Raw genomic sequence first — 27,883 nt, 5'->3', positions numbered from 1 at the left:
ATTAGGCAGTAAGCCGATTGGCCAATCGCACTCATGCTCCATTATTTAAGCTGCTCTAGCCTGGCTACTCTTTGCTGCTCCCATTGCAAGCTGCTTTTTGCAACCCTCCTCCACCCCAGCTCCTCCTTCATTCTGTTGATAAAGCTTTATTTTTTCTTTTTCCAAATCTGCCTCATGATGTTATTTTGCAACCACCAGAAAACATCAAATTAAGTCTCTTTTTCCAGCTTATACAGCTAAAATAAGAGCATGTTAAGCTACTGTACTTTAGAGTAAATTTCCCTCCATTCCCAGAGGTACAAGCATTTATCAGACGATGATTGCTGATGTGTTCCAAGATTGTTTTTGCATGTAATTCACACTTACCTGCAGAGTTCAAATGCTATGTGAGCACCATACACCATCAAAACTTATGCAGTAACTATCTTAAACACATGCCCAAGCACAGTCAGCAATAAGCTGTTTACCTTGATAAGCCTTTTCTCTCTTTTTCTTCTCTGTTTCTATAAAATGTTCAGATGCTGCCTTGATTTTCTGGACCCACGCCGTCCTGCAAACACAGTAAACAAAAATATATTAAACAGTTTTATGAAGTTTTCAGTGAAGTGGATGTTTGTGCATGCTAACCTCTCGTTTAAGGTCTCAGTTTTCAGAGTGTAGACCCGATCGATGTGGGAGACGTGGAAAAGCGGCTCATCGCTTGATGGATCAGGAGGCATTTTAACCAAAACCTCATTTAGAAACAGTGGCTAGTGAAGAACAGGAAGTGATGAGAGTCATGAATAAGTAAATCATCCCAACCCTTGTATTTCTATTCCTGTCAGTGAAACATGCTTACTGTTTTGTACATCTTCAGCTGGATGTTGGTCTTTGGGCTGAACAGCTTGTCTGCTCCTGAGGAGGAGAAGGGTTTGGCACTGTGTGTGAGGAGGAGGAAATCATTAAAGAGGAAAACCCACAGCTCCCTGCTGCTTTTGGTTTTGTGAAGACGTCCACTGTGGAGCAGCTTGCGAGGCCCGAGGCAGTTAGTCAGCGAGTTGAAAACCAAGTGCTGAAAGAGAGAGGAGGTAAATACAGAGAGATGAAGAGGAGAGAGAAAGCTCACTGCCAAATACAGTCGGTGTGAGTCATGTCTGAATGTGTTTACCTCAATAGGACCCTCACACTGGACGTGGCTCTGGATCCACTCCAGCCTGTCTGAGTTCTCCTTCTCCCTGACTCCCTCATTGACCTGAGAGCACAACTCCTCAGCTCGCTCTAGAGCTTCTCTCAGTGGGCCGCGGTCTGCGTGAACATCTGGGGTGTGCTCAAGGATCTGACCAAAAAGGACAGAGGAAGGGTCAGAGCGAGATGTAGAAGCCAAAGAATATCAGATTTTAAAGAAAGTATATTCACTGACATTCTTTATGAGCAGGGGGTAGCGTGTGATCCTCTGCATGGGCTTGAGAAGGAAACTGGACAGTGGCATCCCTTTGCAGCGATAGTTGGTGGCAATCTTCTGCTCAAGAGGAGATAAGCAGTGAGAGACAGGACTTTTTTTTGTTGTATCCCACAGAAATATCTTGGCCCTGACTGTTTTGTCTTTCTTTAGCTACAGTGGGTACCTTGAGGAAGTCTTTAAAGTCAGGCTGGTTGTACGTTTTGTTTTGCAGCAGGGCGGCAGCGTTGAGCTGACAGGAGCAGAAGCGGATGTAGGGCAGCATATGAGCGAGCTCCGAGGCCAGCAGATCCCCTATCAGCTGGACCGGCATGTTTTCTCCTCCTGTCTTCTTACGGACTCGCAGAGCCCTGAAAAACAAAGATGATAACAGTGAAAAACAGCGTTTCTCAATAGGTGGGGCTGGTCTGTTATAAGGCACTTTAGAGAAATGCAGAAGGCACTTTCAAGTTATTTTCTTTCTTTCAGTCAGTTGATCTGTCTTTGAAACAAAATTCAACATGACTAAACAAGCACAACCAAAAGTGTTGAAGTAATTCCTTTAACAACTTTGCCCAAAATCCTTTATCTTTAATTTGATTTTTTTCTCTCCCCAGTAAACTCCATGTTCTCAGCTTTTTATGGAGCGAGACATCAGCTAATACCCTCATGTAGCCAGCTATTATGATAAAGTTTTTCAGGGTTATTTTTAAGTAAATAAGACGCCAATATTGTATTTCACCTCTTTATAAAGCACAATTTTACCACCAAAACACATTCTGTGCCCGTTAGGGGTTACTTGGCTGAAAATGTGATTAAAATGATTCATTTGATGCAAAGGATATAAAACATGTTTTTGGTTTACCTCTTCATGAATATGTGATAACTCCTGAAGCCTCTGAGAACTTGGTTTCAATTATAAAAAATTCAAATTCAATATTAAAATTTGTTCTGTCCTAAAGCATCCTCAATAATCGGACAGAAAATGGAAATTGGTAAATGGATGAACATGAGCTTACACCCATTCACACTCCACATTTGTACTCTCATACTTTGATGGCAGAGGGGATGAAATTGGCCATCAGTATTTGCTAATCTCATTCATACGTCCAAGTGCATCAGTGGGTGCGAATGTGAGTTAAGTGCCTGCCAATAGACACATGTGACTGCAGGAGCTGGGGATCATATCCACAGCCTTCCGGTCACAAGACGACCAACTCTCTCTGCGGAGCCACAGTCTTTAAAGTGTATTTTTCTCCTGAATATTTCTCCACTTGTGATAAGTGTTGTTCTCAAAGCAGAAAAGAATGATCACTTAAGGTAATGTTTGGTACCTACTTGAGTAATTTGGTGTTACACATTATCAGCTCCCTCCAGTTGACAAAGATCACTCCCATCTCATCTTCTGTGAGACGACCGGACTCTGACATGGGCTTGTAGAAGACCTGAGTGACAGAAACAAATAAGGAAAATGTTAGAAAAAAAGTCAATGCTTTTGGAGCACACCTGTGTTTTTTAAGTATGCATTAATGTTGTCACAGCATCCTAGTGAAATTAAATGTGATTGACTTCTGTTTCTATACTACAAAATAAAATATAACTATACTATAAACTATACTATAAAATAAAATAAAATATAAGCTCTAGACAGACAATATTGGGTTATTTCTTACTTTAAAATAAAAATTGCAGGCAAGTGGACTGTTTAGTTGCACAAAAATATTGGCAGCATTTCTGTTGTGAACTCATTCCTCTCCTACACAGCTGTGCTACGAAAAAGATCGAGCCTCAAGATTGAGTCATTTTAAAACATGAAGTATTGAAGTATCAAACATTCTGACAGTTTAGTCTGTGTGCAAGTTCATCTGTACCTCTAGAACCAGCTCCAGGTCCTCCACATATGTCTCCTCAGTCTGGATAAGTTCATGGATGTAACCCTGTCTCTTCCTCTCCTGAGGCGTCATCGAGTCCAGTGTCACCAGGTCAGCACACCCTACATGCATACGTGCATGCAAACATGCAGCCATGCATGCATGCAGGAACACAAACATGCACAACACGCACAAACGCTATCCTGTCAATGTCTCATGACGAGAAAATATAAAAAAACAACACTACAAACATCAGCATGTTAAAATCTCCCTTTATTAGAAGTTCTATGTTATGATTTTTATTTACATTTAATGCACGGACAAGAGTGAGGCACGTTGTAGTCGCAGTACGGGAACTTAAAGGACATATCAAGCAACGCTAATGCTAAGGACACTGCCACCAGGGACACTGAATCAAAGAAAACAAGCACCTTTCATGGTGGAGCACTTCCTCCAAATGATTGCATAGGTGTGAATGAGAAAAATGCTTGAGCTAAAGAGCAGTGGAAGACTCAGTTGGTCATTCAGGTCTTTGAGGTAATATTGGACGAAAATGTCAGCAGTTTTGTGTCATTGAACTCTTCTCTGAAAATTTGGTATGCTAATTAAAACCTAGTACAAAAAGTAAAGATGTTTGTGTTTGGTGGATTTTTTTCTTTGTTGCTTTGTGGCTGCAAATGTGATACCATCGGAAAGCATATTTATTTCCATTTTAAATGGTGCCACATTTGTAAGGAACATGCATTTGTCGGATGAGCAGCAGAGCTGAGTATGTGGGTCGCCATTGCCATTCCATCGCAGTGTGTGACCAGGCTGGTGACCAACATGAGGAGGAGATGCAAGGCTGTTTTAGCTGTGTATGGTTCTTCTACTGTTTGTTAAATGAATACATTTTTAAATTGCCAATATGTCTTGTTTCTCAAGACTTTAATTATCCAATCCACCAAATCCACCAGCTGTTTGGCATTGGCAGAGAAGGTTTGGCAAATTTTTCACATATTCAGCTCTGCAGCTCATCCCACAAAGGCATTTTCCTTCCACAAGTGTGGCAACATTTAAAAGGGAAATAGACAAGCTTTCCACCAATATAACATTTATTACCAAGTTACAACAAAGAAATAATCTACCAGACACAAATTTCCTTACTGGGCTAGGTTTATATGTGTGTTTTTTTTTTTTTTTTTGTGCTGGTGATACCACAGTTCAGTACAGGATGAAACTCAACCTTTAAAGTCAGTTGGAAGCATTAATAAATGGAAGAATTGAATAGTTAAATCACGATAATTTAGCATTAGCACAAGCAATGCATCAGCAAGCAGCAATCAAGGTTATAGGAGATTAAAGCAATAGGGTTCAGATTGGTCCAGTTTAGCAAGGTTTACTGTTGTTAGTGCAAGAATGAGTGACCCTGTTATAAAAATTCTTCATTATACTGTTTCATAGCCTTAATTTAGAAAACTAAAGTACTTCATTCTGGTGCAATTTACATATTATATTCATTTCTGTGTTGCTCCATCTTTCTAATTATCTTTAGCAAAATTTCACATTTCATGCCGCGGTATCATAGTGACAAATGCCTCCATGACACGTCTAGCTGCCTCTGCCTCACTCCCCTTTGTTAATTAGTTAGTTCAAGAAACATCAAGGGACACAAAGGAGAGGAGACAGCAAGGGGGGATTAGGGTGAAAAATAAATATCTTGTAGAAAGAGACAGTAGGATAAAAAATTAAAGAGGAGGAGTTTAAAGATGCTAAATGAAAAAATCAAAAGAAAAAAGGCTTCAAAAATAGAAGCAGAGAACAGCAGAGTCCTAAAAGAAGTGAAGGTGGAAAGCTGGGCTGTTCTTGCCGGCGGCTGGGCTTCCTGTCACAACAGGGCAAGTCGGATTGGCTCAGACAGAAGAGGTGAGAAAGAAGGAGGAGGAAGAAGAGAGGGGAAAGCCAGCGTTACTGTCCTACAGAGGAAAAAGAGAGATGAAGTGGAGGAGCGGGAGGGGGAGGTGAGTGAGATGAAGGAGAGGCGGAGAGACAGCAGACATTATTATAGTTTGAATATTAATGCTAGACTCACACATGCAGGCACATTAATAATGTATTTCAGGAGATGTAAATGTTGTTACTTATCATATCAGCTGGAGCGTGATGCTAATTTTAAACTATTTTATCTAATGAAGCACATGTACCAGGGTGTGTCAGAGCATGTTCATTAGAGTTTACATTTCTGCATGTTTTGTGTGCAGCCTTTAACAAGTTCACCCTCATTAAATGTCCACCGTGTTCACTCTTGTTAACAGAGACCCACTGCTGCATGAGTGACATATGAGCTATGAATACCAATCCAAATACACATTATCTGCTTCAAAATGAGCCCTGTGTTTTGATCAGACCCGCTATGTTGTGTAGATGAACAAACATGGAAATACATTCATCCCAACCAAACAGTGATCAGTGTACGCACACTTTGCATAGTGAACATGGGCATTGTGCTGTATCTGTACTCTTCAATCAACCAGTGGAAATGAAGTGGGTTTTTAAAGTGATTTGTAAAAACGTGCCTGTTTAATTTTAAACTACGCTGTTTTTGTGCAATTTAATTTTCCAAATCAGTGATTTGTTGGCAACATAAGAAAAGTCTGACATTTAGGGAAAATGGTTATTCATAAATGCTTGAAATTAATAAAAAGATCCATACCACTCCCATCTCTTTTTAAAATATGAAAAATTAATCCTCTCCCAAGCTGTAGTTCTCTTGCAGACTGAATAAGATAGTCCTCCGACATTTTTATGTTTTGCTGCAATATTTTCCCTCTACCTTTACAAGACTTCCAGTGTCGGCTGTTGTACCTTAAATACTTTTTATTTAATTAGCATTGCTTTGTAGACATTTGTTTTCACTTTGGCATTAAAGGGAATTTTTCTTTCTTTTTTTCTGGTCAAACAGCAAAAATTTATTGACCATGATTGATTAATAAAATCAAGAGAATGGTAAAACATCCAGGCAAATAAGCTATATTGTGTCCCTTTAGCAAAATTATTATAGTAGCTTTACTTTTGAGGAGAATTTTGCTAATATATAATTTATGCTTCCAGGTTTTATGCTAAGCTATTACTTGACTAGCATTATTTTTATATAAAAGACCTGTATAAGAGATAAAATGTTTTTCAAATGTAATTCCTTATAGTTCAAAATATGATAACACCAGAGAGTGAGTTATTACTGTATGAAATGGCTTGTAAAAACCCTAAAATTCTGCAGTTGCCTGATGAGCAAAATGGCTTAAATATGGCTGTTTAAATCTGATGTGTCTAAAACTGCCAAATTCAAAATTAAATTCTTGATTCATGTAAGCTCATGTGGACTGGGCATATGATGATATGCATGACACAAAAATAATCAAAACTTCCCAAAAATATGAGATAAAATTAAATTCCTGTTGAAAAGACACTTTAAAGGCAAATCTTGAATGTTAATTTAAATTGAATAAAAACTTTGTTTTTCTTGATAATATCAAAAGATCAGAGCGAACCACCTTTAAACAAGTGTCATAAACAACATCGTGCATGAATGACTGACGTTTTTAAGTGCAGTGAGTTTATTTCACCAACAGTCCCTCTGTGATTGAAAGAAAGCACTGTTCTTTAGCTTACCCTCAGTCTGTCCATGCTCTGACATTGGTAAGGAATCTACTGTACCTGAACGAGTCAAGTAAATCAGGCAGGTTTTGTAATGAACTGGAGAGAGACTGATTATTTAATTAACAAATATGACTTTAAATTAGCCAAAACAAGGCACAATAAAACCCATTAAAATCCTAAAATCATAACATTTCCCCTACTGATACTGTCACAGAAAAAAAAGAAGTTGAGTGTTACTCACATTGCTGGCTGGGGTCTGACTCTGTTGTCATCTTGACATAATTGGTGGGCAGCAGGCCTGTGACCCCATTGGCTTCCCCTTTCCACCAGTCAGGGTTGGTTTTGTCCAAAACGTTGATCAGCTGACCCTTAGAGAAGCTCAGCTCGTCCACATTGGCAGCCGTGTAGTCATACATTGCAATAACTTGGCACACTAAAGAATGAAGACATGAAAGGCTTTAAAAATGTTTCGTAGATGTTTCAGAGTATTTACTTTTGTAGGCTGCGCTGGCCTATCATGGATTTATATGACACTTAGGTTTGAGACATTCATAGGCATATCAAGACTGGCTGTCGCAACTTCTCATCTAGTGCCTGTGGTTCTCAAGGTACAAACAGATCCACATTCAAACATATGGTTAAACTTAGCAAACTTTTTTCTTCCTGAATTTAAACCACTGGACAGCCTAGCATTATTTTGGGCCATAAAGAAGTTGGATATTAATTTGCAAAACACTTAAAGCTCCAGAGAGGATTTTCTTAGCAGGTTGATTAACTAAAACTAACACTGATGTCTATGAGTTAAAACAAATCAAACATGATCATCAGCATAAAGATGAACTATTTCTACACTGTTATGTTTACTGCTGAAACTCCTGCCAGGGGGTAGGTGCTGACAAGGCACTAAACAGCATGCTGCATAAACAACCTTTATTAATGCATTTTCAAAAGCAGAGATTCTTAAAGAGGTAGACTTTTGACTGTTAACAGAACCATCTGATAAATAAGACATACCACTTTCTTCCAGTGGTGCTTCCAAAATAGACACAAATCAAGAGTTCCTAATAGTGGCTTTTAAGTATGCAGGTACTTTTCTGATCCAAACAAAACACAAAATTTAGCATCAGCTCTGATGTGTGTTTAATTCAAAATAGCTACTGTTTGTATGCCAAGATGTTAAACATTTACCTGCCAAACATCAGAATGATGGCATGTGATGGCAGTTGAAGCACACTGCTGTTCAACATGGCTTCAAATACAGTTTTTCCTGCCACAGTTACTCAATGTTGTCAAGTGTTGTGCCATGGTGAAATATTTTTATGTATTTGTAAATAATATATCTAAGAGTACAGCCTACAACTGTTCATTTTAAAAGGCTTTGAGAGAAAAAATGGTTTTGAATTGGAGCTATACACAACATGACTCTATGAGCATTTTACAATGCAACGTTAATCTAAAATTGGTATTTTTATGTGAAAATAACATGAGAGACTACTGATAAGACATCAAAAATGAGAGATGGAAAAAAACAGCGAAAAATGGAATATAGTTTGCATCACAAACTTTCTGGCAATAAAGATACAGTGAAAAAATGTATAATGTAAACAAAATAAGTTTAAAAAAGGGAGTAAAGGAAACTGGAATACGCTGCTCTAAATAAGTATTAAATGGTTGGTTTATTTGAGCTTGTATAGCACTTTTCACACCGACAATGTTGAGTGTTTTTTTTTTTAACTTTAGTAACTATTTTTAACAGTTTAAGAGCGCATGTACGAAGGAAAACACACTTTTAGGTATTTTTGCACATATACTTGTGTATCTGGAGCTGAGTTTCCATTAGCCGGCATTTGTCGGTCATTGGCCAGTCTCAAGAGCGGATGTCTGGCAGATAAAAATATAATCAGTCAAAATGTCTGGCAGAAAACATGCCAATGACCAGATGAGTAAATACTGAATACTTGCATGCTATATTTTGTGTAACCTAGAAGACGTTGCGAGAATCCTTTAATATAAATTATATTATTTTATAGTAATATAAAATATTACATGGTCGCCATGACGAGTACAATCTACACATGGTTGGAGAACCCGGTGAAGTTTGAGAAATCTCATGGCGTTTATAACACCCTGGACACTGGGATCGTCACAAAGTCTGACACTAAGGAGGAAGAGACTCACATCCTTAGGCTTTCTGCTTTACACCTACAAACCTTTGATTGATGTGCTGAACCAACGTTACTTTATTTCCATCCCGCATGAAGAATGCAAAAAGAGGAGGTGCTCTAGGAACTACATGGTGCCAGATCCATCCGGCCTGTTCGATGGCCACGTCTGGCCCATGTATTTGAAACACAATAACATGTATATTACTATAAAATATAAACCGGGGACAAAAAAAGTCTTGCGGAAACTCTGATCTGGAGTATCTACTAGCCCAAAAAATGTGAAATAAGCCAACTCTATGGCTTAGTTCATAGTCTATGATGTCTAAAATATTATATTAATACCTGTGTTTTATCTGGCAACTCCACCCGAAGAAATGGTAACACACAGCTGTTCTTGTGTCAGTACAACCCCAAAGAAGAGAAGGGAGGGGTTATGAGGAGCTTATTTGTATTTAAAGAGACACTCACCAAAACCAAGGGTCTGAGAAAGGCTGTTTAGAGTTAGTTTATACTGGGTCAAAAAAACCTCCTCCACAGGGACTGCGTTCAAAGGTGGAAATGGGGTATTATATGTCAACATTAATAACAATGCTGATCAACTTTTATAACAATGCTGATCAACTTTTAAATTCCAAAAATGAAAGAAACACTTCAATCTTGTCACATAAATTATAAATTCCAGGTAAATCAGCGTTGAAGAGTCGAACAGAAAGTCAAGATGTGGTTGCATTTGACACATTTTGATTGTCGATTTTATACATTCATGTGCATTTCTTTTGTTTATTATCTAAACTAAAGACAATTAAATTCATGATCACTTCATAGGACTGTCAAAATAATCACAGCCTCTAAATGTGCGATTCTGCATTTTGCTCGTCAGTATACTCTATCAGCACTGCAATCCAAATAAGAAAATGTGTAAACAAACCTGAGGACCACTGTGTAAGAAAACAACTGATCCTGCAGTCTGCTCACACACAGGATGTCTTGTTCAAAGTGTGTCAGCCTCACCTGGCAGAGGAGAGGGGGACGACTTGCTGCTGGAGGGGCCAAGCAGCTTGACGTGAGACGAATGAAACCAGCCTCTCTGCCGCTTCCTGCCTCGAGCCTGTAGGGGAGAAGAGCCAGCAAGAGTAAATCAATCCACCACCGATTCAGTTTCTGAATTCCTAATCAAGAGATGAATTGATGGATTGATTCTGTCGTGTGAAGAGCAGAACCTCGGGAATCTCAGCAGTTCCAACAGCCATCCATATTAAAAAGGATGGCTCTTTACTTGGCATTTATTTTCACTGCCTTCATAAATCAGACAAAAGATCCACCGAAGGTCCTTTGAAAGCAGATTGCTATCCTATTCATCTAAACTTAGAATAATGAATAGTAGCAAGGGACTTGCAAATTTTGACGAAGTTGTGGCAATCCTGTTTACTCCTACGACTTAAATTTTCAGTGTCCTGCCTGAGCTGTCCGCCCCTTTTTTCTGCTAGCTTGATTCAGCTGTCTCTTAACTGTGTCAAACTGCTCACTAAGAGCTTAACTAAATCTGCAGCTGCAGCCTCAGCACAAAGTAAGCAGAGATTATTGACTTCTCACTGCTGTGGATGTAGTGTATGACCTATAGACAACCCTGTTATTACTCCTTTAACTGCCCGTCAACTTCTCACAAGCTCCTCGCTCAGCAGATACAGAAACATCTTCATCTGAAAGCTATACTACATCATTTTCTAAACACTGTCACTCATTTTACTATTAAATAATGAGGAACTTTTAGATGCCAAGTTAAAAAAGTCAAGCAATATGAGATTAAAATATCCCTCTATGAAAACGGGCGGCAGATTTAAGAGCTCTTCATACAGATTAATCATGCTTACACAGCGCTCTAAAGTGCAATTGACCTTAAAATCACATAAGTGTTACAAGCCTAATGCACTCCTGGAGTAAAATCTTGTTAGTGCCCAAAAAGAGAGACTACTTTAACTCTCTTAGGCACCCCTGTGGCTTTAATCTCTGACCTGCAGTTCCCCGAGCCACCAGCCGGTGGAGTTCTTGGCCAGGACCACAATCAGTTGCCCTGGAGACAGCTGCAGCTGATGCATCGTGGGTGCGATGGCTGTAGCGACTGCCTGGGCGATCTCTGCAGATCGAGCAGAAAGAAAACCTGAGGATCTTTATATCGGGTAAATGTCAGGAGCATAATAGAGCTAATCAGCAGGCTATGGCGGTGATTGTTTGTGCAGGTGTGTCAGAGCGTGTTGTCCTTTTAATCTGATGTGTGTGCTCTCACCAGGCTTTTTGGCTGGAGCTCCAGGTCTCGTCCCCTAAATTATTTAAGAGGGGGTAAATTACAAAGTAATGTTTGAAAACAAGAAATATTTAAAATTCGAGATAAATCAATGTATTTAACATAGAAAAAATTATACTTAATAGCCAGAGTCAGAAAATAGAACTTTCATGTAACAAGCACCTTAGCCCTGCTAAATGTACAACATCCTGCACTGTCTCTTACTGCTTTACTGTATCTCAAATACTGTAAGAAAGCTCACTGTGATAAATGCCTCATTTCATATGCACTCTTGCACTAATAATTGCATTAATAAATCTATTATCTGTACCTTGAATCACTGCAGTAAAATGACTCACATGCATGTTTGCACTAATTAATTTACTTACTGTACCTTAAATCACTGCCGCAAAATGCCTCACCTCATTTGCATATTTGCACCAATTAATCGACTTAGCAGCCCTTAAATCATGGTGTTAAAATGCCTCACCTCATATGCACATTTGCACTAATTAATCTACTTACTGTACCTTAAATCACTGCGGTGAAATGCCTCACCTCATACGCACATTTGCACTAATGAATCTACTTACTGTACCTTAAATCACTGCGGTAAAATGCTTCACTTAATATGCATATTTTCCCTGATTGATCGATGTAGTGTACTAATAACTAATTTTATCAATTTACTGTACTCAAATGCTGTAAGTAATAAATCTATTCATTGGAACTCAAATACTGTAAGAAGGCTCTCTGTGGTAAAAAGGCTCACCTCTTGCGCACATTTGCACTAATCCTGATCTTAAATTATCCTATCTACCTCATGTAAATCTGCCCACATCCCTGTATTTCTAATATTTCTGATCATGTTTATTCAGCATTGCTGCACCATTTGCACACCTTGCCACCATACTATCATTCACACGGACTTGTATATACTGGGACAAATACCTTACAAGAGCTTGCAAATATTTATTTGTTTTTGCTATAATACACTTTTGTACTTTGCTGTAACTTTTTGCACATAGCTTGTCTATCTTTCCAGAATTGCTTTAGATTTTTCTGTTCAACAAGTGGTTAATCCCTCTTTTAAACAAGTTAAAATAATAGGATGCTCATCACAGGATCAAAACTCTCAAATTAAGTGATTAATATTTTCAATTTAACAGACAATAATTAAATATAATCCCACACTAATTTGTTATTCTAAATATGTCAAGCACAAAATTCTGATGAAACTATTATGAGTCACCTCTGGCTCAACAGGTCGGACGTAGTTGGAAGGAAACACCCCCGTCTTGTCCCCGATGCATCCTCGCCACCACTCTCCTTCTCTCTCTGTCACCATGACGACATCTCCCTCAACAAAAGTCAGATCCCCCGCCTCTGGGCTCTCATACGTATACAAGGCCACATACTCTGGTTCAGACACAATAAACATGAGTCAGAGCCATGTATCTGAGTAATCATTTGACCGTGAGTCTTGTTTTTGTGATGATGATTTTTATGCAAAAAAAACTAAACTTACCCTCTAACTGAGCAGAGTCAGACATGTCAAATGGATCCACACTAGAATGAGAATAACAGTCAGATTACACTCAGTTTAAATGTAACACCTGAGGGTCATGTGTGTTCATTTGTGCCTACATACTCTGAATTATCACCCATCTCCAGAGTGACGTAGCTCTTAGGGAACCATCCCTGTGTACCGTTGAGCTGTCCCAACCACCAGTCGTCCTTCTGCTGGAGCACACTGATGACGTCCCCCTGTGAGAAGCTCAGCAGCGCAGTGATAGCATCACCCAAGTCAGAGGATAGGTGGGTTTCTGAGGTGGATGACCATGAGGAGACAGCTCGAGCCAACAGAGGAACTGAGAACTGAGATTAAGGTTTCACATAAGCAACACAGGACAAATATAAACACTTAAATCATCCTCTAGGTTACTCTGATACATACTGAGCAACATGAAATATTGACTATTTCAGACCAAAGGGCCATGCTTACAAATGCCAGACCCACAATCTCTGATGCTATCCATTGGGGGATTGTGATCTGTAAATGCCTGTGTGACCTAAAGAGAGCTAGAGAGAGGAATGCTCTGTGGAGAGATGCTATTAATACACAGCCATGCTGCTGTCGAAGAAGTGTGTGTTGATATCACCAGTAGCATTGGGTCTCAGCCAGACCTAGTTCTTGAAACCCCATTTACTATGAAGTCAGATATTAGTATACCAAAAGAAAACCTATCTAGGCCTTCCCAATGTTCACCAATGTTCATGCAAGTAACATAAAATTGCAAGCAAAGAGTGATTTAGCAGTCATGAAGCATCATTTTTATGCCATTTAAACAAATGCAAGTCCAATATTTACTGTCCATTAGCTTGATTTTGTTCACAGATACAGCGCTTAACAAATTTATTAGATCACCTGTCATATTTGTCTCAGAGACCAACCAGCATCATGAAATGCTTTAATGCGGACTCTTTCATTTTCAGTGAGCTCTCAACATTTTACCATTTTGAACAGGAATGAGGAATTTCAAACTGAATTCACCTTTTTATACCCAAATTTGAGCTGGCTCACTGGACTTCTCTGAGAAGTCAGAAATTAATCAAACATAACATTCAACCACTAAAACTAATTTTTCTGTTCAGGAATGCAAGTAAATAATAATTTGACATATTAATCAAGAAATAATAATGTGCTTTACTATTTTTTTTGTTTTTTTGTAAATCAGTAAATTTGAAAATTCATGGATAACAATAATAATTATATTTTAGCATTATAAATATCATTTGGGTTAAAGAGCTTCTACATATTGGTGTATTAACCATTGCAGAAACATAAAAAATGATTTTGGTAATTACCAATGCCGTTAATATTTGGCAGCTGTGGCATAAACCTTACTTTGGATGGTGGTCTAATAAATTTGTTAAGCACTGTAGCTCCTTGGAAAAATATAAACACTCCCTGGCCAATTTATTAGGGACACCTATTCAGCTGCCTGTCAATGCAGATACCTAATCAGCCAATTACACGGCAGCAACCAATAAATTTAGACATGTAGACATGGTCAAGACAATTTGAAGTTCAAACTAAGCTTCAGAATGAGGAAGAAAGGTGATTTTAATTACTCTTAACAGGTCATGGTTGTTGGAGCCACACAGGCTGTTCAGAGTATTTCCAAACTGCTGATTTATTGCATTGTCACTTAAAACCATCTTTACAGTTAATGGAGAATGGTGATTAAAAAAGTGAATGGCAGTTATCAGTTCCAAAATGCCTTGTTCATGGCAGAGGTCAGCTCAGCCTTGAGTTGCCTTGAACATTTAAATGGTAGGGTCAAAATTTAAATAGCATGAAAGCACTAATTCATCCTCTCTTGTATCAACAGTGTAAGCTGCTGGTAGTGGTGTATCAGTGATATTTTCTTCATGCACTTTGGGCCTCTTGGTAACAAATGAGCATTGTTCAAACACTATAGCAACGCTCAAATCATTTCAAAGTGGTTTCTTGAACATGAAAATGAGGTTACTGCACTCAGTTGGACTCCACAATCACCATTATCTTCTTTGCAGATGACATCATGCAGCAGTGAAGAACTCCCCTTGGGGGGCAAGTGGTGATTTCTACATAGAGAACCGCTACAAAAAGGTCATGTTTTGAGCTGTTTAGGACTATGAATAGCATTGAAACTGCTAGAAAATAAACATTCTTAATTCTAAGGCTACTTCTGTGTCCTGAAAGAAGAGAAATAATCAGCGTATATGGTCTGTTTCCACAAAGAGGTCTGGTTTGATTCAGTGCAAGTCTATTCATGTTTTAGAACATTCAACTCTGATTTTACCCGTGTTTCCTCAGCTGATGTCTATCCAGTCTCGCTCGTTGTGACAGGAAATTTTTCTTTTAAGAGATCCAGATCATTAGGCTCTGCTCAGAAGAGCTGGTTGTTTGGCCCCCTAGCAGCTCTTCTTTTGTTTACAGTTTGGCTTTTTAAATGTGGATTAAATGATGACAACGGATGGAGGAAATGAAACAGTATTCAAACCGGAGCTTTCTACAGTGGCTAACATAAAAGAGGTGTTTGGTGGAACAGGCTTGTTCCTAAATGGCACATCTTTACTCGGTCACTTACCACAGACCCGAAAACTTTAGGGAAGCTGAGTGGTGTATCTAAGCATGTATACAAACATTGCCTTGAGCAGCTTATAATACACCAACAGAGATGGAAGGCCTAAAGAAGCTTATGAAACTTTTATGTAATTTCCTCACAGTAGATCTCAAATTACAAAAAGCTGTATATAAACTAGCTGTTTTTGAAAGAGAAGCAAAAGAGAGCCAATTCAGAAAAAACAAAGCATATAACTCCCATGCTGCTCATGAATAAAACATTGTGACTTTATTCAGAAAATCCATGCAAATCTCACTGGCACAGCAACAAAACAATCTGGATCCGGAGTAGTTCACTATAAAGTCTATCCGTCCAGGAGTAAACAGTTTATTTTTTGAAAACAAAGTCAGAACCAGTTAACTGCATGCCAAGAGCTTAAAGAAAACAAAGTTCAAGGTTTCCTGTTACCTGTGAATCGTCTGATTGGGCTGGGACAACTCTGATTCTTGCTTCTTCTTCATCTGGGAATCTGGGTTAAACGACAGAGACAGTCACAGGGAGGGAGCCAATGAAATCAACCAAACCATACTGTAGCATACATTATGATTCCCAATGTGACTGTCAAAGACTAGTAGAGTGCAAATAGCAAGGAAGTGTTCAATATTTACAGTAGAAATATGACAAAGAAAGCATCTTCAAAACTGTCCCATCTTGTTTGTTACAGTCTATTACCCTGGCTTAAGTGGTGGTATTAGACAGGATGTGTTTCCAGTTGACAGAAGAGCATTCTCAGTAGCCGGAGATGTGGGAGATTTCTTTGCATAACTCTGGGGAAACCAGCCCCTTTTTCCATTATAGCTTCCACACAGCCAACCAGGCTCACCGACCGTCTGCTCATCCACCTGCATCATACAAAACACAGTTTAATCAACACCAATCGGACTTAATAAGGTGATGATGACAGACAAGTTTGTTCCTAAATGCTGTCACCTTTGGATCAATCAAGAGCTATTACAAATATACAGAATTATTCTGTTGATAAACCCTTTACAAAAGCATGGCAGTGCCTTGTTGGCAGGCTTGTGTGTGTACTTTGCTGACATTTTAAGAATTTTACTTTTTTTATTCAGTTCCTTTCTACTGATATTTTTACTGTGATAGACTGCTTTCTTTTTACCTGACACAGTCTACTTTTATTAGGGCTAGAAAATTAATCAAAATGTAGATTAAACTGCAATATGTCATACTGCAATTTTCAAATCGCAGATGGTGCAATATGTTTTTGACCTTAAATGCATTTTAAAACACCAGTTTAATACAAACTTGTTTTATTGGATCTCATGAAAAAGACATAAAATCATCGTTTCCTTCAGTATAACAATTCATATTGGTTTTGCAATGTCTCCAAATTGTTGCAATTTGATTTCTTAAAATATATTGTTCAGGCGTATTTAAGTCCACCAAATATTGTTTGGTATAATATAGAATGATTTATTACGTGTTTGTTGAGAAATGCATAAAATGAGGAATTGCAATCATAATATGTGGGGGATCTGATTGTATTATTTTTCCAAATCATTTAGACCTAATTTTCTGCATAAGAACATATAAGATAATAAACAAGCCAATTTTGTCCTGTTCAATTTTACATTTCTATGTTAGCTTCTAAGCTAAGCAACATTACAATTTTATGCCATGAATATAGAACCTGCAATATGTTTGCAAGCTAAGAGGTCAACATTATTTAAGCTAGCTCAAATGTTAATATTGTAGCAAGCTAAGAGGTCAACAATAATATAGAAAGCAAAGTGGCTAACAATGTGTTAGCTCAGAGGTCAACAATAATTTAGCTAGTAAAAGGCCAACAATAATATGGCTAGCTAAGACATCAACAATATTTTAGAAAGTAAAAACGTCAACAGTTTTTTGGCTAGCTCGAATGTTAATATTTTAGCAAATAAAGAGGTCAACAGTATTTTAGAAAACACAGAGGAACACAATACTTTAGCTAGCTAGAGGTCACGATATTTTGGCTAGCTAAGAGGTTCACAAAATTTTAGCCAGCAAGAGGCAAACAATATTTTGGCTTGCTAGAGGTCAACAATACTTTAGCTAGCAAAGAGGTCAACAATATATTAGCTAGAGGTCACTTTGATTATAGTATAACAAAAACATGTTGTTTTTTTTCAGATTATTTTTTCCCCCTCTTTAGCTTACATTTTTAACTCTAAATGTTTTACATACTAAAATATTAATTGCTACAATGTCAATTTACCAACAAATTTTCATATTTTCTAACATTTTATCATTCAACAGTGATATTAGAATAGTGCTAAGCAATATAGTCAAGTCAATGTCAGAACATAAGAAGTTTTAAAACTATTTTTTAGAGTACCAAACATGATGTTAATTGAAATTCTAGCTAGCTAAGAGTCTAATTTGAGTGCATTTAATACCTTTTCACTTTTCAAATACCTTCCAAAATGCTAGCTAGCTCAGAAGTTATTTAGAGAATAGAGTAACTCTTCTGTACATATAAATTTAAAATATCCAAACCATGTAATACATCTATGTTTAGTTAGCTGATTCTTGCTGTATTGGCTCTTTCTTACAATCATTTAAGGTAAGCAGTAAGGCTAGCTAAGATGTGGTCCACAATATGCAATTGTTGACATAAATAGATAACACCTACAGATGGATAGCTATATGCCTTACAAGTTGACAAAAAACTAGGTTGAATTACTAAAACAAGATTTTGGACAATTAAAATAATATTAAATGCTTTTTTGTGAAAATATTACCATTTAATCAGCATACCAATGCATCTACAGTGAAGGTAAATGTGTGAATACTTCTTTATAATCTGTGTCCATGTGATTGTGGCTTGTACCTCTATTAGGCAGTCTGCATCTATACTCAGCTCATCAGCATTTCGGGCAACGAACGAGTACAGAGCCCTGTATGATGTCAGCTTGGATGATTGCTGATCCAGCGACAACAGCTGCTGTGCTCCTCTCGCCTGTTCCTCTTTTCTCCTCCTCTCCTCCTCCTCTCTCTGTTCTTTCTGCTTTCTTTCTTCCTCCTCCCTCTTCCTCTTCTCCTCCTCTTCTTCTCTCCTTCTTCTCTCCTCCTCTTGTGCTTTCTCCTGAGCTGCCCGGAGGCGAGCCTGTGCCTCCCTCTCTTCCTCCTCCCTCTGTCTGGCTCTCTGCTCCTCTAGGATCCTCCTCTGGCGTGCCTCCTCTTCCTCCTTTTCCCTCCTCTCCTGCTCTTTTCTCTCTTGCTCAAGTTTTGCTTGCCTGCGGGAAGTAAATGTAACTTTTCAGAGTCACCTCAAGCACAAAACACAGCACAGAGACCAGGTGTTTTATTAAACACTCACCTGGCTGCCTCCTCTTCCTCTCTCCTCTTCCTTTCCATCTCCTCCTCCCTGCGTCTCTGCAGCTCCCTCAGTTTCTCCTCTTTGACTCTGTACAGGTCATCCAGGACAGCCTGCTGCAGCACCTGCTTCTCCCTCAGCTCCTGATGCAGTCACATTATATACAATGCATTAAAGAGATATAAAAAGCAGGAGCATCAACCAGTTTAAGAATTCAGAAACAGCCACAAGGCACATAACAAATGCAAGCTTGTTTCTTCTCCAACCACAAAGCAATCTAAGCAGTTGGTGTATAATCAGTGAGTACTGATCTACAGAAAGAAAATGTATTTTAAAAACTAATTGACATTTATGTTGTTTTAGTGCAATCAAATAAGTCATTCACAACATACAAGACATTTTACTTGACCAAAAACTAACAGACTGGCAGCCATGCTCAAAAACATGCAGATGTGTGTACATATTTATAAGCCGAGTTCAATTTTTTTCCCTTTTCTGACACAAAATGTGCAGGTTAAGCATTCTGTGTGTGTTTTACCCTCAGGTTGCATCCTGTTTAAACAGAAAACACAGACTAGCACAAATCCCACAGAGTGAAACAATGAAAAAAGGAAAGACATGGCACCAACATAGAGCTTCATTTAATAATGAGTGAAAGGACCAAAAAAGAGAAGGGATTAGGGAACTTATCGAATCATCGGGGATCAAAAAGTAGATTAAAGATTGTGGCTTGAGGGGAAAACAACAACACAAAAATAAAAACATGATAAAATGAGTGATGAGAGATACTACACAGTGGGAGGAGGAAAAAGAGAAACACAGAGGAAGAAAGATAACCTTGATGAGGAGAAAGAGCTGGCTGAGGCAGGCCAACAGGGACAGAAGGCCTCGTAGGACACAGTCATCCATGTCCCCAAGCTTTTAGAGAAACATGGTGTAATGGCAGAGTGAGAGCATGGAGAGGCACGGAGAATGGGATTGACAGCAGGTGGAAAACATAAAAGGTATGTTTAAGATAATTTAGGGACAAAGACAAAAGGGGAGGTTTTGTAGAATGGTAAAGTAAAGACCAGAGCAGAGGATTCATATGAAAGAAATCCAGCCAGCAGGAAGCAGAGAAAAAAAAGAGAGGGAGAAGAAAAAGATAAAAAAGCATTACAAGCTTTAAGAAGCAGTTAGTCCATGAGAACAGTTTTACAGAGAAAGGCTTTTTGAAGCTGCTGCAACCAGTAACAGACTCTTGATATATTTATGAGAGTGCATGACATCACTTTCACGGGTATTGGATTAACCAGAGAGTTTGTTCATCTGAGTCTGAATACACGAACAATAACGGTTAAGTAACAAGGTTTTCTATGCCTGAGGGATGAAACCCTAGAATTACCATGACCAGTTAAACAAGATTTCACAGCAGCATTTGAAGATTTAACTCCCTGTTTTTGTTCTTTTCAGTAATCTGCTGCTAGAGGAGAGGGAAAACATCCCCTAAGAAAGCTGCTTCTGGTGTGTATTTTATTGGTGTAATCCATCATTTTGTGTGACAACAAATTACAGAGCAGTTGTATTATTCAAGAAAATTCCCCACCTTCATCACTGAAACACGAGTCAAAACTAGTTTTATTTGTGAACAATTTTCCACATTGGAAAGAGGCAATTTTATGTCCTTTGGGAATAGATTCAAGAAATTTTACCACTCTCAGGTCTGCATTAAGTATGGAGATACCTATATAATTTAACCCTCTGAGCTATCTTTTAAACATTTTGTCTTGCCTAGACTTATTGTCTCAAAAAGGTTGTAAAACATTAAGCTCTTGCTCAGGACATTTCAGGACAACCTGAGCTTTAATTATTTGTGTGCTGCAGTAATGTAACTTTGTTTTTCTCTTGGGGACCAAAGAGTGAAATAATATTTATTCTGTACCAAAAAGTCTTCACATATTTACAAAAAAATCCTTGCACTTCATTATACTAGCTGAAGGTGAGCCATTATTCCTGTCTAGAGTGACACAGAGGGCCACATCACAGGCTCTCTGTCTATTTTGAGCTAATAGGCTGCCTCCCTCAGGTTCTAATTGTATAGACATGCACTGTTTGGCAAAAACACAATGACGGAACACCCTGCCATTGGTTTTCACAGCCCACGTGACAAAACAATATGTTGAATAACATTAGCTGCTAGTGGCAGAAACAGTTGAAGAATGGATTAAAAAATGGAAGAAAAGATGTTCACTGTCAGAGTAACTGGTGTTGAATAAAATCTTTAAAATGCTCCAGAAAGTCACCGAAGTTCCAGGCTCACGAGAAAAGCTACTGTAAGCCTACAACAGCATTTGAATGGCACAATGGAGGGCTTCCAGAGGGAAAAAAGTAAGTGGCTACGACTTGTGGTTCAAAAGTTATTCAACTTTGTGTTTGTTTCTGTGTCTCACTATTAAGAAAACTAAGCAAAAATAAGGTAAAGATTTATTTCAAAAGCATCAAAAATTAGATCCATATAGTTATATTTACCTATTTGTGTCTGTGTATAGTATTATGAAAGCTAATTAATTATTTTAGCAAGCACTAAGACTAGAAGGAAGAAATAGCTTATTGTGCTCGCAAAGTTATTTTTTCCGTACATCTAAATTGCAAACCAGTCAAAGCTTGTTAAACAAAAAAACAAACAAAAAGATAAAACAAAACTGAAAAGTAATTTTTCACAGCAAGTATGTAGGATATCTCTTTTCTCTTGTCTTCATGGTTAGCTAAGATAATTACTTCCTAGTTTGAAAAGTCTTCATGTACCTACTCAGCAGTGGTATCAAATGTTACTGTCACATGGAGGCATAAGAAAAATAGCCTATATCCAAAAGGCATCAAATGTTTAAAACACAGAAACTAGGGATATACAGGGTAAGCCGGTTAACAGGTTAAAGTTGGAAAACAAATTAGCAGACACAAGATTTACGGGTCGGAGGAACTAATAATGCAACATTTTTAAAAAGCACGGGACTGAAATCCCAGCTGAATGCTTTATAAAAACCTTAATGAAGCCTTCTGCCACTAGTAGCTTTGGTTAACAAACGTCAACATGAGAAGCTTGGCATTGAGTGTGTTGTTGGGACAGTGCAATGAGGCAATATTTTGAACTAGAAAATGCAGATAAAAGTTTTATGTAGGCTGTTGGCTGTTGTCATGTATAACAACTAGGGGTGTGACGAGACACTAATCTCACGAGACAAGGCAAGATCTGGGTCAACGAGACACGAGACGAGACGAGATTTCAAAACTAACTAACTCCTGTTGTACTGAATAGGCTATCAATGCTTACAGTTTGTCTTGTCTAACTCTGACTCAAACTGTACTTTTTAATGCTCTTCAAATCAAACCTTTCATTTTAATAGTCTACAAAATCTTTAATTTACTACACTGCACTCATCACTACAGTTACAATAATTATATGTAACACCATATTTAATTATATTTAATAAAAGCATTTAGATTATTTTGAAAGTAATTGAAAAACTTTTTACAACAGACTGAAATATAAAGAGCTGCATCAGTAAGATCAAACTATTTCTGACCCTCTTTAAGGACACCCAAAAGAAATCTTTCTGTCAATAACACGTTTGCTGTTATTTAGAGAAATAGATTATTTTATCGTTTTGTGGTCTTTTTTTCTCATATGAGCTTTGGCAGTGTTGGACACGACGTACAGATGAGCGTGTGTTAATGTGTGTGCGATGGTGAGCGAGTGTGTGTCTCTGCTCTGTCTGCTTTAGACAACAAACATGGTGCGTTACACTGGAGCTAGAACTTCAGTTTTTGGAGCTAACAATGGACTCTATGGCGCTCAAGCAGAGTTTGTTTTGCTAAATTTACCACTTCAGTATACAACGGCCTGTTGCGCTACACATGTTAAGCTTTTGATTGATGATACGCGCTGCCAACAGCTGATGGATGTGTGACTGACAGACGGTGATGAGAGGGAGACATGACGAAGCAGCGACTGAATCAAAGTTACAAAGTCACAGATACACTATAAGCAAGTCTGCACGCATACGCAAACTAGCGGAGACTGCACAGGTTTCCAGCAGCAGCATTTCATCATTTCAGACTGTTATGATGAACTTATTATGCATAGGCTGATCATGTGCGGCCCCAAGTAGTGCACGTAGAGGAGGGGGTGGGGTTTGAGTGGTCATCTTAATGGATCACGCATCAGCTCCGTTTCTTAATTAGCTCTCTCACCAACAGTTTTAAAGTGTCCAAGGCATCTTTGTGATCTGTTATAACATCCAGTTTGTATTGTTTTCCGTAAAGAGAGCTGATGCTCCTACTGTCTGTGCAATACTGATCTTGTGAGATTGATTTTTCTGCGACAAGGAATCTCGTGGCACGAGATCTCGTCACACCCCTAATAACAACTTAACCGAAGTGATGTGTAACCACATTAAGCACGATATTAATCTGCAAAGAGAAGCAACTTGAAGCAGAGCTAGCTGCTAACTTTTGCCACACTCAACTAGGCACAGCAGCCCCACATCATGTGCCCCTTGACACATTTACCCTTTGATAAATTAGACTGTTTTCTGGGTATTTTCTCCACCAGTTGGTTAAACACTATTTTTATGAGTGTTTAGCCAGATAGGGAAATAGTGGCCTGGGAACATCCTTTATTAAAATGTTTACCACTTTGGAATGTGTGTATTTATTTTCAGGGGACCCAATTTAGCTTAGCAAGCATAAAGACGAGCAGCAAGAAAATGAGCCAGTTTGGCTCCCATAAAAGCTAAAGAAGAAAAAAATCAACATACCTAATGATGCAAACAAATCAACTCTTATTTAAACCTAAACATAGTTGTTGTTCAAGGAGAACTAGACCACTTTATGTAATTTGGATGTTAAACTAAGCTAATCATCTCCCAGCTAGCACAGACTCCTGAATGTTCACTGACCTTCAGTTCTTTGTTGTACTCCTCCATCTGGGCTAGTTTGTCAGTGGTCTCCCTCTCCAGAGTGTCAAGTTGGTCCTTCAGCCTCCGACAATTCACACCCTTTTCCTTCACATTTCCAGTCAGAGAGGTCAAAGTCACTGCTACAAGACACAAATCAAAGCTTTAGAGGTGAGGCTGGAATTCATTGGTGAATATTGTGCTTGTGTGTGTTGTTTTTGTCACCTGGGATTTTGTTAAGACTGATGTTGCGCAGCTTTTCAGTCAGCCTCTGCTGTTCTGGGACCAGCTGTGAGAGCTTCTTCTGCCAGTCCTACCGTAAACAGAGGCATAGTGACAAGAAATTTAAAAGAAATGGTTCAAGGAAAATTTTAAGAAGCAAAAGAAGCCAAATTTATCCTACCTCAAACTGAAGCTGCAAGTTGTTGATTTCTGCAATGCGTTCATCCCTCTTCTGATTGACAAGATCCACCTCTGCCTTCAGAATCCGCCTCTTGCTCTGAGCGTCTCGGAGACAGTCTGAGATCTGCTTGTGCTTGTTACCCTGGTCAAAAAGCGCACAGATGAAGTTCACTCCAATTGTCATGTTAACACTGTAAGCATAGCAATGAATATTAGCGTAGTCTTACCACAGCCTCCAGTTCCAACTCCAGACTCTTCTTCTTTGCCCTGAGTCTTGAGATCTCCTCCTGCTCACCCTCTCTCCTTCTTCCCAGCTCCTCTCTTTTGGCACGCTCCCACTCCTCTCGTCGCTGGCGCTCCATCTCCTGCTTTGCCGCCTGAAACATAAAAAAACCACAGTCATCATACATGGCATCTGGATGTCCTGCATCTCACACAGGTCATTATTCTTCCCCCTACTCACCTCCTTCCTCTCCAGCTCCCTCAGCCTCTCCTCCTCCCTCTGCCTCTCCATCTCTCTCTGCCTCTCAAGCCGTCTCTCCTCCTCCAGCCTCCTCCTGTTCTCCTGCTCTCTGGCCTCCCTCTCCCGCCTCTCCCTCTCCTCTCTCTCCTCCCGCTCTCTCCTCTCCCTCTCTTTTCTCTGTGCTTCCTCAAGAGCCAGCCGTCGTTTCTCTAGTTCGGCGCTACCTCGTGCAAAGTTCTCCTTCAGCTTGTCCTCAAATGACACTGGGAAGAAGAAAAACAGGTATGATAAAGAAGAAAAGTCACATTCTAAGAGAACAAATGTACTACAAGTCATTCTTTACCAGTGCTCTTGTTCTTTTGCGCAGCCTCTGTCTCTGCTGTGTCCAGTAAGGAGGGAGAGATGTAAGGCCCAGTTCCATTTACAAGCTCAGTGGACTTGACCACCCCCCTGAAATTTGAAAAAAAAAAAGACCTGTATTTTATTGATTTATTCTTAAAATAAATAACTTAGTACGTGATTGTGTTACTGTACCTGAGAGATGGGGGAACCAGATCTTGAGGCAGTGTGAGAGGAAGAGGTCGGCCAGTTTTAGCCATGTCCACCAGATGCATGGCCAGAATGAACTCATCACCTTGTAGCTGACCGTCCTTATCCACATCTGCCAAGTTCCTATTAAAACACGAAACAGTAACAGAAGGGAAATGATAATGATAAAATCGTTAAATTTCTTCCTGGGAGCGTTCCTGAGTTGCCAGTGATTTTCCTAGAATTTTGCAAAAAAAAGTCCATTCTAACATAAAAAGGTACTGATTAGATTTTGGAGGTCAAATGTCAAGGTCATTTTGCATCATGTTCATCACTTAAGTGTGAAAGTGATATCAAGATCAAGACTGCAATGAGTTTGGGATTGAGGTCTGGGCTTTAACTTGGCCAATACAGAACATTCCCTAACTTTGCAAAGCAGATGGATACACCCGTTTCCTTGTTTTTCACTGGCGAATCCATCTTGCAAAGCTCCCAGCTGAACCCTTTGGGCCCGGTTAGAAAGTGACAGGACCAATCAGCGACGAGGGGCAGTACTTTCAGGCGCAGCAGAGTCATGACGTAAACAAGCAGCAGCAAGAGCTGGTGCAGTTATGGAGGAAGAGATTAGCGTGGATGCTGCTAAAGCGCCAGTTTCATCAGAACTTGACGACATTTCTTCGTTAAAAGAAAAACAAAGAACAGCGGTGAGTTGTTTTCTTTTCAAAAACAACAAAAGTCGAGTTCAAAAACAACAAAAGTCGAGTACTTATATGTCTATAGTCGACATGTTTCGCTTTATTCCTCAGTAGGTGTGCACGCGCATAGTGGCTACATCATGTGTTTTGTTGCTCTGACTGGCCCGTAGAGATGTGACAGACAGAATGTTCACCCAATCACACTCCAAGTTTTTTCAAAGCCTCTGCCTTTTCTCAAACGTTCCGACTGAAGCTTTCCCAGATGGATGTGTGAAACAAATCTATCTGGCGTGTCAGGTTAAACATTCCCTTTGTTGTCTTTAAACCATTGCTGTGTAGCTTTCCCTGTATGCTTCTGGTTATTGTCTTGCTGGAAAATAAATCTTCTCCAAAGCTGTAGTTCTCCTGCATACTGAATAAGATTGTCCTCAAGGATTTTGCTGTATTTTGCCAACTTTATTTTACCCTTTAATTTTACAAGCCTTCTGGGACTGGCTGCCGAGAAGCATCCCCACAGCATGATACTGCTCCCGCTGTGCTTCACAGTGGGGATCGTGTGTTTGTGGAGATGAGATGCCAAACATCTTGTCTAAAGGCCAAAAAGCACCATTTGGTTCCCAATGGACCAGAGACCTTTCTTCCACGCAAACATGGAATCTTCTACATGCATTTTGGTGAACTCTAGTCGAAATTTAATCTTTAACAGTGGCTTTCTCTTTGCCACTCTCCCATAAAGCTTGTTGTATGCAGAATCTCCCCCATCTCAGCTCCTGGGGCTTGTAACTCTAGGGTCTACACCTGCTCTTTTTTTTAAAGAGTCTTGAGTAAATATTCGTTATAACTGAATGGAATGATATAAATAGTCTGAAGTTGTACTAAGAACTTTGAGCAGCACTGCAGATTTGGAGTACAGCTTAATTTGAGGGCCCTCCAGGGTGGATGCTGACTGTCTTTATACATATGAGAAGATCGCCTTTCCTGAGGGAAAAGGCAGAAATGATGCTGCATGAAGTAGTATGTACTATGTATGTACTATAAATTGTAGAGCTGCTGATCATCTGGGTTTTTGCAAAGTCTCGTAAAGGAAAGTCTGAAATCTGTAACCCCATGTCACTGTTAATATATAAACAGACTCAGCATAAGAGACAGATCAGACTTATTTTAGTAATTCTAACAGACAGGCATGAGAAATTAGCTTGTGGGGTGGTGCTATGATTGACCTGGTTTCAAAGCAGGTTTTAATCACGGATTTATTATTATTATGTTTTTAAAAAAACATAATTTAACAAGAATCTGCATCATCATGCAGACAGAGCAACATTAACATTAATCAGCAGCATGTTTCTGGCTAAGGAGTCTAGATTTTGCTGCATATTTTGGTTTCCAGTAAATTGCGAGAAAATATCTGCCTCTGTGTTGAACTCAAAGTAGCTTAAAATCTGTCAACCAGCCTTATCATTCATATATGGGAAAGCAAACAAACCCCTTATACTCACCAGATGGTTGCTAGCTGAGTCTGGGTCAGGTTGGATGCTATGAGAGCATTTCTAACCTGAGGTCCTGCAAATTAAAACAAGAAAACTCTTAAAAAATAACAGCTGAGCAATTTCTGAAGCCGGCTCAAGTGAACCTGTAACTTTCACTGTCACATCTTGTCAAGTGAGCCTAAGAGCAGTCCAAAGAGTACATGAGTGCAGGCAAGTGAAGCAAAACTGACCCAGAGTGTGTTCTGTCAAATGTTGAGAACACCACTCTTGAGCAGCCATGCTGCCCCTGTTTGTTTAGGTTGAAGTGTGCAAAGGTCTGACCTACCTGACAAGTAGCCACTCATGAGCTTGTCCAACGTGTTGAACTGTTGACGATACTTGAGTCTTGATGCCTGCGGCACGGCCCAATCACTTGCTCCGGTCTTAGGAGAGTTACTGGCCAGGGATGTGGTGGAGGAGGAATTTGAACTACGAGCAAAGACAAAGAAAGGCGGCACAAGCACATGCCGAAATATA

The 27,883-nt window shown here is 39.1% G+C and overlaps 1 protein-coding gene across 4 annotated transcripts in view; it reads right to left on the bottom strand.

Moving 5' to 3' along the window:
- itsn2a (intersectin 2a) overlaps positions 1-27,883 on the bottom strand; it is a 60,199-nt gene that overhangs the window by 3,720 nt on the left and 28,596 nt on the right. The window contains exons 8-36 of one of the 4 annotated variants that reach the window (XM_041804651.1): positions 27,693-27,835; positions 27,377-27,440; positions 25,192-25,329; positions 25,001-25,107; positions 24,658-24,920; positions 24,422-24,571; positions 24,196-24,336; positions 24,018-24,105; positions 23,796-23,932; positions 18,862-19,001; positions 18,373-18,778; positions 16,215-16,384; positions 15,951-16,011; positions 13,022-13,248; positions 12,899-12,939; positions 12,623-12,789; positions 11,374-11,407; positions 11,102-11,223; positions 10,101-10,197; positions 7,166-7,357; positions 6,937-6,981; positions 3,289-3,410; positions 2,756-2,862; positions 1,605-1,788; positions 1,400-1,498; positions 1,148-1,315; positions 839-1,051; positions 628-749; positions 468-550 (exon numbers count right to left, since the gene is read on the bottom strand). In XM_041804651.1, coding sequence (XP_041660585.1) covers positions 468-550; positions 628-749; positions 839-1,051; positions 1,148-1,315; positions 1,400-1,498; positions 1,605-1,788; positions 2,756-2,862; positions 3,289-3,410; positions 6,937-6,981; positions 7,166-7,357; positions 10,101-10,197; positions 11,102-11,223; positions 11,374-11,407; positions 12,623-12,789; positions 12,899-12,939; positions 13,022-13,248; positions 15,951-16,011; positions 16,215-16,384; positions 18,373-18,778; positions 18,862-19,001; positions 23,796-23,932; positions 24,018-24,105; positions 24,196-24,336; positions 24,422-24,571; positions 24,658-24,920; positions 25,001-25,107; positions 25,192-25,329; positions 27,377-27,440; positions 27,693-27,835 — 4,031 coding nt within the window. Of the gene's footprint in view, positions 1-467; positions 551-627; positions 750-838; positions 1,052-1,147; positions 1,316-1,399; positions 1,499-1,604; positions 1,789-2,755; positions 2,863-3,288; positions 3,411-6,936; positions 6,982-7,165; positions 7,358-10,100; positions 10,198-11,101; positions 11,224-11,373; positions 11,408-12,622; positions 12,790-12,898; positions 12,940-13,021; positions 13,249-15,950; positions 16,012-16,214; positions 16,385-18,372; positions 18,779-18,861; positions 19,002-23,795; positions 23,936-24,017; positions 24,106-24,195; positions 24,337-24,421; positions 24,572-24,657; positions 24,921-25,000; positions 25,108-25,191; positions 25,330-27,376; positions 27,441-27,692; positions 27,836-27,883 lie in introns of all 4 variants that reach the window. The other 3 variants (XM_041804650.1, XM_041804653.1, XM_041804652.1) reach the window with 3 other exon arrangements.

Source organism: Cheilinus undulatus, linkage group 14 (genome assembly GCF_018320785.1).
Source record: "Cheilinus undulatus linkage group 14, ASM1832078v1, whole genome shotgun sequence".
Lineage (NCBI taxonomy): Eukaryota > Metazoa > Chordata > Actinopteri > Labriformes > Labridae > Cheilinus > Cheilinus undulatus.
This window is presented reverse-complemented; position numbering and strand designations above follow the sequence as displayed.